Consider the following 17,099-nt stretch of genomic DNA (forward strand, 5'->3'; position numbering starts at 1 on the left):
ACATGATAGTGTAAGAAAAACTTAGTTAGTGCTTAGAACTTAAACTCAATTAAAATGACTTCACATTCAATTTAGTTCCCTTTTTTCTTTTATTTACTATTGTACATCATCCTGTTGAGAATTATTTGTTGATTAATCTCTCAAATCTGTTAAAGTCCCTTGGTGTTCTCAAACCTGCTGCAACTGGAGAGTTTGACACATTTTCATGCAAATTGAGTTTACTTCAGCCAAAAGATAGAGAAATTGATGTTAATTGCGGCATTTCCAGGCTCAAGTATTGGGCAAATACAAGTTATATTGTTTCGCAATATGGTTGAAAATTATAGATCTACCGTTAACAGAATCGGAGTCAGAATTTTATGTTTATGAGTTCGAGATTCTAATCGTTTTAAATTATTGGGTTCTAAATTAATAATTTTTATATATTTAATAAAAAATTTAAGACAAATACAAGGTTCGAACCAAAGCTATTAGATTCGATTGAACCCTCCTGACACTCTAGCTCCGCCCCTCATAGTTAAGTTTCCTCCAAGTAAAGATGATGAACATCATTCAGGCAGCTAAATGCCTTTGAGTTTACAATAAGCATACAATCCAGATCCCATAAAGCCAACACATTGGCCAACAACATTCAACTGTCATTAAGAAAATGGTAATATATATCAGTAATTGTATAAACTAATAGTAAATTATTGAAGTGTATTGATTATACTAACCAGATCAAATGGAAGTTCTCTGAATACTATCCAGCCGAATCCAACAGTAAAAAAGTCCTGCATATGAAGTCATTAGTTGTTACAAAAGAGCACATATGAAAAAATCAACCAAAAAGAAAAACTAATCTAAAGGGGCTTTGTTCATTTTCAATTCTAATAATTGAAAGAATGTATATTTTTTAACTGTGCACAAAACATCCAACATTCACGCAGGGAGGGGGAAAGGGCCGCACCCTAAGGGGTGTGATGTAGACAGACTACCCTAATGCAAGCATTAGTGGCTGCTGCATTCACGTAGGGTCCAAGGAAGGGCCGCGCCCTAAGGGGTGTGATGTAGACAACCTACACTAATGCAAGCATTAATGACTGCTACATTCACGCAGGGTCCAGGGAAGGGCTGTACCTAAGGGGTGTGATGTAGACAGACTACCCTAATGCAAGCATTAGTGGCTGCTTCCACGGCTCGAACCCGTGACCTATAGGTCACACAGAGACAACTTTACCGTCGCTTCAAGACTGCATACCTTTCATAAAGGCATTAAGATATTACACACCTTGAGATTTCCGCAGATTGTTTGTGTTAGTGCTGAATTGATAGTTGTATTTAGGAATACACAATAGTTCAATAAGAAAGCCAGAACACATGATAGAAAAATCACAGCCTGCAAAGATATGAAGCAAGGAATTCAGTTAGAACATTAATATTCATTCACTGTTTCTGTGCAAATCAAGAAGCTAAGTTCTATTGGCTCAAGAAAATGAACAGAAAGAAAGGCAGAACACATTTAGTGAGTAACAAGAAAAGCTTATGTTATACTTCAGCTCATGCTAACAAACTTTTCCAACAACGGCGGAGCCAGGATTTGAAGTTTATGAGTTTGGGATTCTGGTCCTTTTAAGTTAATGAGTTCTAGATTAATAATTTGTACATATTTAATGATTTTCTTATGACAAATACAGAATTTGGACAAAAGCTAGTGAGTTTAGCCGAATCCGTAACCACTGTCTTCCAGCAACCCTAGTGCTAGATCTATCCTCACATAGGTATGGACAATGAAGTTATGTTCATAATTCATGATAATGTGATGTTAATTCCTCTTGAAAGTAACTAGCAAATCTCTCTTCATGTGATTTAAATCCTCTTGGAAGTTACTACCAAATCTTTCTTCCTGTGATTTTCTTTCTTCAAGGTAGCTTCTCTATAGAACTTCTCAAACAAGACATAAGTAGTGGCTAATATCCACATTTTCCATTTGCCAATGGCGGAACTACAAGTATTTCATGAAAGTGAGAACACCATAACCGCATATGAAGGGCGTATTCGCTTCGTTAAAGATTAAAGGGGGAGACAGACAGAAGAAAAAATATAAGTTAAATTAGAACAGAGTGACAGCAGCAAAATTTAGAACTACTAGTAATGTTTACAACTGTCGTAGCAGTAAAGTGCATGTTTTCCAAGTTAAGGATGATACACTTGACAGATGAATTTGGCATTTGGGTGCGGCCCTTTCCCGAACGCGGGATGCCTTGTGCACCGGGCTACTCTTTTTTTAGTGTTTATTTTAGATCAAATTTTAGTTACATTAGTCAATAGACATTTTATCAAGAATTACGAACAGCAAAGACGATTACATCTTGAAGTATCTACGTTAAAGCTAAAGAAACAAGACATTAGCCAGCACAGAACTATTATACAGAGATTTTATTAAAATAAGTACCTGAAAGCCAGCAGTATACAAATATGGAAAATTTGTCGTAGCTTCTAAGTCGCCTCTGAACGCTGTCCAAAGTAGCAAAATTGGTGTACATATTATACCTGCAGAGAGTCTCACATTGTCAAATCAGGCAGATTGATGTCCTTATCGATCCGTTACATACAGTCAATATAATGGTAGCATTTTCTTACCATTACACCACATCAGGCCAAAGCTGTTAAGGCCACTGGATTCTCCTAAATTGGATAATAGAAACATATAAAAAAAGTTGTCGATGAAATTCATAAAGAGACATCGCAGAAGAAATAAAGCAAAAAACTAAAAATACCAATGTTAGCTATACAAGCCAAGTATACTGCTGTAGTTATGTTGGAGACGAGAACGATAGTATAACTGTAGTAGTCAAACGATAGGTCTCGAGCTCCAGCAACAAACGCGCCAAGTATGATAATTCCTACACTGATGAGACCCTTGTAAGTGTTTTCATAAAGACACCAAATTAAAATACTATGTAATAACTAGGTACATTTCTTTATATCTGTGTATATATATGAAAAAGGAAGCTATAGCTAGAATGATTTCTCACCATGTAACAACATACGATGAATGTTTTTTCCCTGTCAAAAAATACTCTGCTAACATTGTGAAAAAAACAGTTGTTCGTCTCAAAGTGGTATACATAGGGACGCTAATTCCACGAATAGATTCCATAGAGACCAGCTGTCAGCGAAAAGAAAAAATTGCAGATTTTACTTAAGAAACAACTGAAAAGCTAAGAAGAAACACTACACAATAAGAAGATCAACAAGAGGAATTAATACTTACCATGTAAAGCAAATATGATAACGCGACAGGAGTACAATGAAGTACTGTCTTAAATGGTACAAGGTTTGTCGTGTGCTTAACCACAGTATGTGAATCCTGAACCGTGAAAGATATAAATTTCCAGCGTCTCAAAGCATAGAGAATCAAACTTGAACTTAGCATCTGCACATTGAATTGAAAAATTGCTTTACCTTACAAGCGTGAAATTATCAAATCTTGCTTTCCTACAAAATCAGTGTCGTTCAACTAAATATAGTTCCGATTTTAGCAGTATCTTAGTATAGTGAGCAATGTACACTGCAGTTCAACGATTCAAAACGGGAAGAATTTTGGATCAAGAAAATTGTATGACTAGACTAATTAAGGTGCACAATGCCTTTCAAGATCATGTTTGCAACACGTTGTTAGAAGGAAAGCCTGACGCACTAAGCTCCTGCTATGCACGGGTCTGGGGAAGGGCCGGAACACAAGAGTCTATTATATGCAGCCTTACCCTACATTTTTGCAAGAGCTGTTTCCACGGCTCGAACCCGTGATCTCCTGGTCACATGACAGCAACTTTACTAGTTACGCCAAGACTCCCCTTCTTGCTAACACGATGTTATTCAAGCCAAAAATACCCCAATGCATAAGACACACACACACACTCTAAGATTTACATAGAAATGATTATCACCAGGAGGCTGAAAGAGCTAAATCTATCATTTCTGCGACACGAGCTCATAATCTAAAGTCAAATATGTTAGTTAGAATGTGAAGAATCTAGTTGTCCAAAACGCTTAAATTGGTAAGACAGAAAGTACTATGTGACGAATTGTCAAGTGAGTTACTGGCAACAATCCCTACTACAAAAACAGGAACTAGCGACAAATAAATAGAAAAATCTGTTACTAATCTGATTTAGCAACGGATTAGTGACAGATTATCAAGAAATTCTATTAGCTACCAACGATTTAGCGACAGATCAGCGACGGAGTTCGTAGTATATTTTTTCTCTTTTTTTTTCTTTTTTTTTTTTTTGTAGTGAATACAAGATAGATAACTTAGTCAAGCATGTATAGCAGATAACAGAACCAGACTTCAGTTCAAGTAGGTAAAATATGCAGAAAGAAACTTCCACATTTCTGTTGAAGAGAAAGCACACACAAAGATAACATAAAAGACATATTGCTAGCAGAGCTTCGAATCAGTGTGATGCATGGTATAGATAATTGTTAGAAGTCCATCAGTTTGATTTTTTGCCTATATCTAAGTTTTGTATTTTACTTTAAACCTTTGCTTCAAAATAGTTCTTTATTCCCCCCCCCCAACTCAACCCCTGAAGGCATTAGCAAGATATTTATCCTTGTTTAGGCAAAACGTTGCCGATGATCTTTCGGAAACAGCCTCTCTATCCCCTAAGGTAGGGGGTAGGGGTAAGGTCTGCGTATACACTATTTTCATGAGACCCCACTTGTGGGTACTGAGTTATTGTTGTTGTTTAGGCTAAATGTTAAAAGGTAATCCACCTTTGATAAGTATTTTAGGACTTTAATTTTCACTTAACAATGAAAACATGAATCAAAACTGATTTAAGTTACAGAACTGAAGAACCATGATATTTTGCCAAGTTGATATAAGCCCCACAATTTTGGAAAAGGATAGTGCATATGTACATGGCTGCTGTATGCAACAATAATGTTAAGTTAATTTCTTATTAAGTTTCAATGATGACAAATTCTAATTGTTCTATTTCGCAGAAGTCATCAAAAAGGAAAAGGAAATCAGTTGTTAAAATCAATAGATCTATAGAAGGAACCAAAAAGGCTGCTGATCTACTCAACTTCAATCAAGGCAATCAGTATTCAAATGAAGAAGTTATTGCCGTATTCAGCTCCTCAATTAAAGCTCAGTCAAGGGATTGACTCTCTCGTAAATGAAGGCTGTGACAAAGGAAAGTCACGATTGAATCCGTTCTTTCCTAAAGAGCAGAATTCGAAGAGGCACCCCTTGGGTCAAATCCTTTTCAAAGATCTCGTGTCTCTATTTCTGGTTAAGATATCAACGGCTATTTTTCATCTTCTATAAGAAGGCTGCTTAGCTCAAAAGGAAGACTTGCACAACTACATACATTGTCTTCTAAGTCTCCCTACTTCTTAGCCTAAACACTGTAATCTAAAGTTTATCAGTGTCTCAAAAGATAGGAAAAAGTTAGAACAAAAAAGAGAGTTGTGTGTTGTAATTCTTTCAAGATATAAAAAGGAACCCTTGTGACCCAAGGAAAACTGGATGTAAGTACCTCACCGGTACCGAACCAGTATAAAATTGTTGTGTGTCTTTCTCTATTTAGTTACTGTCATTTTACTTTCGCTCTCAATTTAGTCAACTAAAATCACCGTTAGTCGACTAAGTTTTTAAGTTTTTCGGATTCACTGAGTACTGTACTTCGTTGGTGGTGAACGAATCAAAACCATCCCTGTTGTAATTCTTTCAAGATATAAAAAGGAACCCAAGGGAAACTGGATGTAAGTACCGAACCAGTATAAAATTGCTGTGTGTCTTTCTCTATTTAGTTACTGTCACTTTACTTCTGCTCTCAATTTAGTCAACTAAAATCACCGTTAGTCGACTAAGTTTTTAACAGGCCACAATCCCCCCCCCCTCTTATACCTTCAAATAGCGCAAAACTTTTCTTTATACCATTTTTCCCTATGTTGCTCGGATACAGGTGTGGCCACTCGCTGCAGGTGTGGATCTAGAAGTCCGAACTTAAATGTTAGGATTGGGGGATAAGAATAGGAGTATGAAGTAGTGGTATTAAGATGCAGCAAATAAATATATATTACGACTTACATAAATATACATTTTTAAAGCTAGTATGATTAAATTTTAAAGTGTTCTAGTACTTTATTGATTATACATATGATATAAACTCAAAATCAAACCAAATTGGCCATAGGCGTAGTAAAACCACTAAAATTAGGTTGAGCAAATCCAGAGCAAGATCCCAACCAACACCCAAATCGTCTCGGATGATCAACACATGTGTGCAACGAGAATTTTGAATGATTTGAGCAACATAGTTTTCCCCTAAATACCTATTGACGTAATACCTAACCAACATTTTTATGCAATTTTTTTATTAAACTTTAATTAACATGATAGATACCCAACCAACGTACTGGGAAATCAGTACAAATCATCTGAATAAATCTAACATAAGGTAGTTACCTGAAAAAGTGTGATCACGTTTGCGCATGGAAATTTATAAGATGAAAGAGCTGCCTTATTGAACATGACCAAGAGAACTGCCAAAAATTGCACATATATAAAAAAATTGTATAATAAAAGAAAATGAAGCATTGTCGTAGACTCTTAGTGTTCCCAAAAGATCAAATACAATTCTTTGCACATTTTTGAGAATGGTAGTTTATTCACAAAGATTTCGAATGTTACCTAGCTAGTGATTACGTCGCATATATTCATTGCAAATTTAAAGAAGTCAGAGAATTAAACCCTCCTCCTACCTAGTACTCCCCTCCCCCCGCGAACAAAAAAAAAAAAAAAAAAGAAGAAGAAAAAATATGATTAAATCCATAAGGTGATGCTTGTCGTCATAACAATGTTCGATTACAAATTTGCCATGCATCATGTTCAAAGAACTCGGTAAATAATATGCCCGTCACTCTATCCTTCTCCACTTAAATATCAAGTCTGCGGCAGAATGCAAACCTGTAACGTGCGCCCAACCACTAGATTAAAGTCTTGGGGCCATGTATCATATATTATACGGAAAATGTCCAAAAATATCCTTAAACTATTCGAAATAGCTCAAAAATATCCTTCATTTGTTTTTGATGCCAAAAATATCCCTGCCGTCTCTATTTTGACCCAAAAATGCCCCTAAGCCGTTAGTTTTGCTATTAAAGCTGACATGGCAGTCCAACTTGGTTAGAATTGCTTATATGGTCGTCCACCTAAGCAATCCATATGCGAAAATTATTTTTTCGAAAATTTTATTTATCCAAATTTTTTTAATAAAATATAAAATCAATATTTATTCTGAAAAAAGTAAAAAATTTCGAAAAAAATATTTATTTCGGAATTTTTTAATTAAAATACAAAATCAACACTTATTCCAAAAAAAGTAAAAAATTTACAAAAAAATATTCTTGATTGGGGTTTATGATTTGATTTAAAAACTCCATTGTTCTCTTTTGTGAATTTATGATTAATTTGTGAATTTCGGAGTTATGTCTTTGAATGCTTTTGAATCTAGTAATAGCGTAGTTATGTCTTGGAACATTATCCCAGTATGATTTCAACCCCATTCTTTAGCTCCAAAAAAAAAAAATAACACACAACGTTTACAAGAAAAAATTAAAACTTTATTATTACAACAACAAAGACACTGATTTCTTAATCCTAAACAAGTTGGGGTCAGTTATATGAATTCTCGATATCTATAATCATAAATTCACAAAAGAGAATAATGGAGTTTTTAATCAAATCATAAACCCCAATCAAGAATAATTTTTTTGTAAATTTTTTACTTTTTTTTCAGAATAAGTGTTGATTTTGTATTTTAATTAAAAAATTACGAAATAAATATTTTTTTTTCGAAATTTTTTACTTTTTCAGAATAAATGTTGATTTTGTATTTTATTAAAAGATTCTGGAAAAATAAAATTTCCGAAAAAATAATTTTCACATATGGATTGCTTAGTGGACGACCATGTAAGCAATTCTAACCCAGTTGGACTGCCATGTCAGCTTCAATGGCAAAGCTAACGATTTAGGGGCATTTTTGGGCCAAAACATAAACGGCAGGGATATTTTTGCCATAAAAAACAAACGAAAGTTATTTTTGAGCTATTTCGAATAGTTCCTAAGATATTTTTGGACCTTTTCCGTATATTATATATTAGCAAATTTTTGTTGTGCATGTGCTAACTTTTGACAAGGAAAAGAGATATACTATCACAAATAGGCTGATTATAAACGTTCCATTAAACATAAAGGAGAAGAAATTCATAGTCTTAAGACTAAGGAGATTTTAATATATTTCTTTTTCTTCTCCTTTGACATAAAGATTTTTAGAGATATACAATCCTTTGTAAAATACTTTAAACCCATAACTAAATTCCCGGAAGAGCCGAGCCTTGAAACAATAATAAAGTTGTATTTGTATGACCTATAAATCACAGTTTCGAGTCGTGGAAGTAGCCACTAATATTTGTATTAGGAGTAGGCTGTCCACATCACATCCTTTTGGGTGCGACCCTTCCTCGGACCCTACGTAAATACGGAATGTTTTGTGTACCGCACTTCCCTGTCCATAACTAAATACTGGGAAGGGGAGCCTGGGAACAACTATAAAATTATCACGGTGTGACCTAATCAGGGGTTCGAGCTATAGAAGTAGCCACTAATATTTGCATTAGGGCAGAGGCGGATCCAGAATTTTAAGCTTATGGTTCCTATAACAATCTCAAGTTAATCTACATGAAGACTGGACCAACGTACTGGGTTCCAAACTAAATATTCTTATACTTTTAGTAAATTTTTTAGTATAAATACAGGGTTTATGTAAAAGTTACTGGGTTCACGGGAACCCGTACCCTTTGCTCTACATCCGCCCCTGCATTAGGGTATTGCTATCTACATCATACCCTTTGGGATACTTAGACCTGCGTGAATGCAGGATGGCACCGGGGTTGATATGCCCATAACTAAATCCTGGAATATACATGCAAGAATCCAAGAGTAGAGAAGATGAAAAAGAAAATAGACTAACCAGCACAAGCCATGTAACAGATGGCAACATAAACACCTTTTTTGGTCATGGCCGCAGGGCTTCTCTTGCCAAACACCGGCAAGTTTTGTGATTCAGTACTCTTTGATGATTCCATGGATACCATTGTTGAGTGAGAATAGAAGTTGAAAAAAGAAAAGCAGAAAGTGATTGAGAGAATTGAGACTTCAGTTGGCATTACTTAAAATGGAGGAATATCGCTTTTTCAATAGAAAAAAGGTAATTATGGAGGGATGTTTTTGACTTTGTGAATAGAAAACTATCTGAGATGTATTTTCCGGACTCTGCATAAATACTGGATGGTTAATGCGCGAAGATTTAGACAATTATGTAACATGTAAACCTATAGTTTTTTTTTTGCAAAACTAGGTATTTTATGTAGGAATTATTTGTGACCCCTATGCTCTTAAAATATTAAATGGTGCACTTGATTAAATATTAAGTTATTTACCCAAAGAAGAGGGATCAACTTTTACTAGATATTTGTTTTCAGTTTTTAATAGTGCACTGTGCACCCATGCTTGCACGAGTGGTCTTTTTTATTTCAAACTAAAGGAGACAAAATTTAATAGTGCATTAAAAAAAAAGTTCATATGGTGTAAATAATCGAAAATTTGTCTGCAAAAACTACAATTCATTTAATTTTTAAAGGTGAAATTTCTCAACTAAATTAATGGGATAAAATCTATATACTAAATCATAACATACAAAAATCGGAATTTTTTGATATAGAGCATTTTATTTTATTTTAGTGGACTTATTTTATACTAATTCGAATTAGTCAAGACTAGTTAATTTTGAATATTGAATAATTAAATTTAAAAAAAAATAAGAGAAGTAAGTGGCACTTCCTGTAAAGTGAGGGCCCACTTAGATATTTGCCAGCCAGAGATTCTATTATTTTGGACTCTTCTTGTTTTGGTGTTATAATCAAATACAGATAATTGCTAATTGCCACCATCAAATTTGGCATTTTCCCTATTGGGTTTGGCCTTGTGTTCTTTTCCACTCGCAAGTGTGAGCTTCCTAGGCTTCTAAAAAGTAAAGGCTAGTCTAAAGTTTTACTCCTGTTATTTTAGTTCTGTGGTTGTCTTTTTCATCATGTGCGTAACTGAATATAAAAATATCGTGAATAAAGTACAATTCAGTTAGTGGCTCATCTATGGCTCAATTATGGGTTAATGTTGCTTTGTAATTAAAAGAATGGAGGGGAGGCTTGGAGCACCGGTAAAATTGTCTATGTGTGACTTATAGGTCATGAGTTTGAGCCGTGAAAGCAGTCATTACTACTTGCATAAGGATAAACTGTGTACATCATTTCCCTTGAGTGTGGCCCTCCCATCGGACTCTAATACCGCCATTAAAAAATGGAGGGGAGGTTTGGAGCAACGGTAAAGTTGTCTCTGTATGACATATAGCTCATGAGTTCGAACCGCAAAAGCAGTCACTAATACTTGCATTAGGGTAAACTGTGTACATCGTTCTCCTTGAGTGCGACCCTCTCCCTGTGTGAACGCGGGATACCTTGTGTACTGGGCTGACATGTTATTAAAAAAATGTATTTTTTTAAACAGATTGAAACAACTTTGTCACAAAATTAATTGTTGAGAGTCTATTTACTTGTTGAAGGGGAGCCTTGACATAACTAGTAAAATTGCTGCGACGTGACCAAGAGGTCATTGGTTCGAGCCGTGGAAATAGCCTCTTGCAAAAATGCAGGGTAAGGCTACGTACGATAGACCCTTGTGGTTCAGCTCTTCCCCAGACCCCGCACATAGCGGAAGCTTAGTGCACCAAGATGCTCTTTTTCTCTATTTACTTGTTGAGAGTGCAAACAAAGTCTTACATTAATACCTGAAAAGATTGAATGTATACATATACGATTTAGGGATTTCTTTAACGGTGGACTGCAATGATCTCTATGTTGGAGATGATGTTTGTTTTCTAGATTTTTTCTTGGTGTCTATAGTGATGTTCTTACCTTATAATCCTGTTGTACATCAGTAAACCACTTAATAATAATTTTGGTATTTTCAAATATCTTAAATAAGGGTACCGTTTCTATTGCAAGTAAAATGCAATTTGGAATATGATTTCATGTCCCACCGCCCACGAACACGTTTAGTCCTTTATATAAAGTTGTTTTCATTATTTGTTTATCTAGTATATATATCTTATTAAAAAAATATTGTGTTTGTTATAAATATACTATATTATGGATATTCATTTAGTACTCCGTTGTAAATAAGTTTTCTCAAGAAGCTTATTCATATGGGACTCCGCTGTAAATATGTTTATCTATTTAGTATTCTATTGGAAATAAGCCTCCTGAAGAAGCTTATCACTTCGGTACTCCGTTGTGGATAAATATTATCCCCAGTAAAAGATTATCCATACCTGATACAATAAGTTATCCTTTCGATATTCTGTTATGGAAACATTACCCTCAATAGAAAATTATCCATATCTGGTATAATAAGCTCATTCTTTCGGTACTCCGTTATAGATAAATATTATCATCGGTAGAAGATTATCTATACCTGATACAATAAGTTTATCCTTTCGGTACTCCATTATGGATAAGCATTACCCCCAGTAGAAGATTATCCATACTCTACAATATTATGCATACACAGCTACGAAATACGTCGTAGCTAAACACAATAATTTCCGTGGCTAAACACTTTAGCTACAATAATAGTTTTCGTAGCATCCGTAGTTAGAAGTAGCGTAACTAAAATTTAGCTACAAACTCTAACATTTCGTGTTTTGCTACAAGAATTTTTCTGATGTAGCTATATTAATAAAATATTTTGCCACGAAGAATATATATTTATAGCTGATGATTTTATTCTTTTGCCAAGATGAATCAATTTTGTAGCTATCTTCTGCTTTAGCCACAAAGGGATATACAGTGGCAAAAAATATTATTTATTTAGCCACAAAATTCAAATATGTAGTTGTGCTCACATATTAGATTTGTATTATAGTATTTATAATTAGCTACCAATCCATAAATCCATAGCTATAAATCGTCAAAATATCTCGATTAGATTTTTTTAATTATGTTTTATTTAGTGACTCAATTTTTATTATATTTTATTTTTATTTATAAAAAATAGTTTATTAGAGATAATAAATTTTTCTGTCCTATAAGTTGCTATTTTTCTTTTTTTCTTTTTTACCTCACCAAATATTTTTTAAAATTTCAAATATTCCATATTATCAAAACATAGAAACACACAATAATAAATTTTGAATATCACTTTAATATTCAAATTGACATCTAAATAGTTTCAAAAATTAATTCTAAAATATACAATCATCTATCTAAAGTAGAATCAGTTATTGAACTATAATCTATAAAGTTCTGAAGGGTTCCACATCAAAATAAAACTAAGTGCTAAGTGTTTGATCTGGGGACTGAAGATGTTGCCACCAGATGGGATGAAGTAATTTCACTCTTTGCATCAAAGCTGAATCCTTGATCTTCTTGCAATCAATAGATTAAAATGTACCACGTAAATTCAAAAGAAACACTAATTAGCAACAAAGAACGAGTGAACCAAAAGAAACATTAATACTAAGAAATTTGACTTGTAAAAATGCTAGAAGAACGTTCAAAGAGAGAAAAATTATGTGTAGATAATTCTTTTACAAGAAGTTTTAGCATATAACAAGAGCGAAAAATTCAAAGCGACAAGACAAGAAAACAAACCTGTAAGCTTTTTTTATAAATTTTTGAAAGAATTTTCATCTCATTTTTGTAATGTCTTTTTGACGAACATATGGCTCCTTCCAATATTATATTATAATCTTCAAGGTTCCACTCATTACCTATCACAATACGGCACAATATCTATCAAACTGTTAGAATATAAATCCACAAAATTCAACTCAAATAGGTGTATGGTGATTGAGAAATCCTAAAATGTATATATATATAAATATTCCTGAAAAGAAAGAAGGCATCGGGCTATATAGCGAGTGATTCCCTTGATTTACTTCGTTCACGTGAAGAGAGAAAGGTATTGTTAATTGTTAAAGAAGGAAATGGGGAAAATGTGATGACCCAAAAGGTCATCGCTTGCTATTAAACTAAATTTTGTGTCACTGAGGCCTTAAAAACTTCATTTATCATCACCTCGATTTGTGTGCGCAGTCCGGGCGCGTAGCCGGAAAGCTTATATGTGAAAATCAGTGAAAAATGATAAGTTTTGACTGTAAAATGAATAAATTTGACTTCGGTAAATATTTTGGGTAAACGGACCCGAACCCGTAATTTGACGGTCCCGGAGGGTCCAGAGGAAAATATGGGACTTGGGCGTATGCCCGAAATCGAATTCTGAGGTTCCAAGCTCGAGAAATGAATTTTTAAAGAAAATTATTTTCTGAAATTGTTTAAAGGAATTTGAAATGAAATTTGATCAGAACATGATGGTATCGGGCCCGTATTTTGGTTTCGGTGCTCGGTGCAGGTCTTATATATGATTTAAGACGATAATGTGAAATTTGGAGAAAAACGGATGTCATTTGACGTGATTCGGACCTAAATTGCAAAAGTTGATGTTTTACGAAGTTTGAGAAAAATTCTTAGATTTTGAGATTTAATTCGTAGTTATTGAGGTTATTTTGGCGATTTGATCACACGGATAAATTTGTATGATTTCATTAAGTTAGTACATATGTTTGGTTAGGAGCCCCGAAGGCTCGGGTGAGTTTCGGGTAGGTTCTGGGGTGTCTTAGGCTTAAACATGGCTATTGGAAGTTCAGAAAAAGCTGCAGCTCTCTGAACCTGCTAGTGTGGTCCGCACTGGTTTCGTGCTATCCGCACTGGTGGTTGTGCGGTCCGCACAAGTTCACTGGTGACTGTGCGGCCGCAGTTGATTTTGTGCGGTCCGCACAAGGAGTCCGAGAGGCTGTGCGACCGCAGTTGATTTTGTGCGGTCCGCACAGGAGGGACTGAAAGGCGATTTTTCAAATAACCTTTCTTCTCCAAAACATTGGTAAGTGATTTCTAACTCGTTTTCTTCAATCATTAACATCATTTCACATGATTTCAACTCGAAATCAATGATTTTCATGGGGGAAATTGAGTGTTTTAGGTAGAACCTAGGTTTTTCAAAAATTGGGGATTCGGACCTCGATTTGAGGTCCGATTTCAAAACAAATCATATATTTGGGTTCGTGAGGGAATGGGTAATCGGGTTTTGGTTCGAACCTCGAGTTTTGACCATGTGGACCCGGGGGCGATTTTTGACTTCTTGGGTAAAACTTTAGAAAACTCATTTTCATGCATTCCAATTGATTCATTTAGTGATTATTGATGTAATTAAGTAACTTGTGACAAGATACGAGCGAATTGGTGGTGGAATCAAGGGGTAAAGTTATAATTGAATCGTGAATTGTGTTCGTGGCATCGAGGTAAGTATTTGGTCTAACCTTAGCTTGAGGGATTAGGAATTGTGTCCTATTTGCTTCCTGCTTCTTGTTGAGTACGACATATAGGCATGGTGACGGGTATCTATACGTTGGTGTCGAGCATGACCGTGAGTCTTAAATTGATATTTGTTGTGTTCTTAAATGATTCTGCGGATGCTTAATTGGTGATTCCCGATTTTGAGCAAGGATTTAGTTTGTTTTCATGGAAATTACTGTTGATTTAGTATTGGTGTTAACTGAGATGAGCAGGAGTTGAGTTAAGATTGGTTATAGCTGATTCTCCCTTGCCAGGACGTATATACTTTCACTATTGAATCCCCTTGCCGGGATAGTGTAGTTTATTGTTGATCCCTTGCCGGGACTCATGGTATGATTGAGTTTAAGGAATATAAATATATTGGATCAGGTTGCACTCCGCAATAATATTATATATATTGGATCGGGTTGCACGCCACAACAATGTTATATATATTGGATCGGGCTGCACGCCGCAACAATGTTATATATATTGGATCGGGTTGCACGCCGTAACAATGTTATATGGATCGGGTTGCACGCCGCAACAATGTTATTATTACTTTGTTGTAGATTTGAGTAGTTTCTCTCATATTTCTCTTTATTTCTACTGGATTTAATGTGTTCCCCGAAGCATGCACTCCCTCCCATTTAAACTGCTTATTCCTGTTTAGTTTTCGCTGTATATTATATTATTGCACAGATTTATCTAGAGTCTGGTCCTAGCCTCATCACTACCTCGCCCGGGTTAGGCCAGACACTTACCAGCACATGGAATTGATTGTGCTGATGCTATACTCTGCACTCTGTACAGATATCGGAGCAGCACCGGGACAGTAGCACTTGGGGAGCCAGCCTTCAGTCCACAGAAATCCCGAGGTACTCTGCACTCTCTTCATAGACAGTCCGTGAATGTTGTGACACCGGTTTCTGGCTAGAGACGCATGTTGGCATTTCCATATTTATTTTAGGTATTATATAGTCTAAGTCTTCCGCTATTATTTAAATGTTGATCACCTATTATTACAAGTTGTTAAAAAGGACTAAAACGAAAGAGTTAAAATTTTTAAATTTATTGGCTTGCCTAGCTTCTACGAGTAGGCGCCATCACGACTCCCGAGGGTGGGAAATTTTGGGTCGTGACAAGTTGGTATCAGAGCTCTAGATTACATAGGTCTCACAATTCATGGACAAGTTTAGTAGAGTCTGAGGGATCAGTACGAAGACGTCTGTATTTATCCCCAGAGGCTACAGAGTTAGGAAAACTTCACATTTGTTCTCTCTGTCGTACGGTGTCGTTTCTCAATGCTAATTAAATTTCTACTCTGTTCTTTTGAGATGGCGAGAACACGCGCTTCCTCATCCACTGCTCAGCAACCCGAGCCCCTAGCAGCAGCTCCCATAAGGGGCAGAGGGCGAGGCCGAGGCCGTGCTAGAGGCTGAAGTAGGGGAAGAGCTCAGCCCCGAGCAGCAGCAACAGTGGTGGAGCCTCAGGTTGATTTTGACGAGGAGGTTCTAGCCCCAGTAGTTCTGGTGGGCCCAACTCATGTCCCAGAGGGGTTTATTGCTACCCCAGTTCTGGATGCTCTAGTTCGACTAGTAGGCCTCATGGAGAGTGTCACCCGGGCAGGTTTGCTTCCCATAGCACCAGCCATCTCTCAGGCTGGAGGAGGAGCCCAGACTCCTGCTACTCGCACTCTGGATAGGTAGCTCCTCAGATTCAGACTCCAACGGTTCAACCAGTTGGAGTAGTTCAGTCGGGTGTTGTAGCTCAGACTGGTGATGGAGCGGCTATGTCTGCCGATGCTTTGTGGAGACTAGACAGTTTCACCAAGCTCTTCACTACTACTTTCAGTGGTGCATCTACTGAGGATCCCCAGGATTATCTAGACAGCTGTTGTGAGGTTCTCAGGAACATGTGGACTGTTGAGACCAATGGGTCGATTTTGCTACATTTCGCTTGTCTGGATCCACCAAGACCTTGTGGAGAGATTATTGCTTGGCTAAACCAGCTGAATCGCTAGCCTTGACTTGGGAGCAGTTTGCACAACTATTTTTGGAGAAGTTTCTCCCCATTACTCAGAGAGAGGCCTATCGGAGGCAGTTTGAGCATCTCCAACAAGGTTCCATGATTGTTACCCATTATGAGACTAGATTCATCAACTTGGCTCGCCATACTCTTGTCATACTTCCTACTGAGAGAGAGAGGGTGAGGAGGTTTATTGACGGTCTTATTCAGCCGATTCGTCTTCAGATGGCTAGGGAGGCTGGGAGTGAGATTACTTTTTAGGAGGCGGCCAATGTGGCCCGTAGAGTTGAGATGGTCCTGTCATAGAGAAGTAGTCATGGGTTGGACAAGAGGCCCCGTCATTCAGGTAGATTCAGTGGTGCCTCGTCTAGAGGCAGAGATTCGTATGGTAGAGGCCATCCTCCTAGGCCCTTTCAGTCAGCCCTTTAGGTTTCTCACGGTGCTTCAGGTAGCCGTGGTCCGCAGATGCAGTATTCTGATAAGCAGTCCTACAGTGCACCACCAGCCTATCAGTGCACCGCGACTTCAAAGTTTTCGGGGTGGTCATTCAGGTTGCCAAGGTT

The 17,099-nt window shown here is 36.5% G+C and overlaps 1 protein-coding gene across 1 annotated transcript; it reads right to left on the reverse strand.

The window, feature by feature from the left end:
• Positions 1-401: 401 nt before the first annotated feature.
• On the reverse strand, positions 402-9,244 carry LOC107786195 (UDP-N-acetylglucosamine transporter UGNT1-like). Its single transcript, XM_016607642.2, has 10 exons — positions 9,033-9,244; positions 6,467-6,543; positions 3,257-3,418; positions 3,018-3,151; positions 2,760-2,890; positions 2,623-2,667; positions 2,435-2,532; positions 1,271-1,378; positions 717-773; positions 402-635 (listed from the first exon to the last, which is right to left on the reverse strand). Exons 1-10 carry the CDS (start codon positions 9,226-9,228, stop codon positions 561-563), a joined length of 1,083 nt encoding a protein of 360 aa, XP_016463128.1. The 5' UTR covers positions 9,229-9,244; the 3' UTR covers positions 402-560.
• Positions 9,245-17,099: the final 7,855 nt, after the last annotated feature.

This window comes from Nicotiana tabacum, chromosome 18 (assembly GCF_000715075.1).
Source record: "Nicotiana tabacum cultivar K326 chromosome 18, ASM71507v2, whole genome shotgun sequence".
NCBI classification, from domain to species: domain Eukaryota; kingdom Viridiplantae; phylum Streptophyta; class Magnoliopsida; order Solanales; family Solanaceae; genus Nicotiana; species Nicotiana tabacum.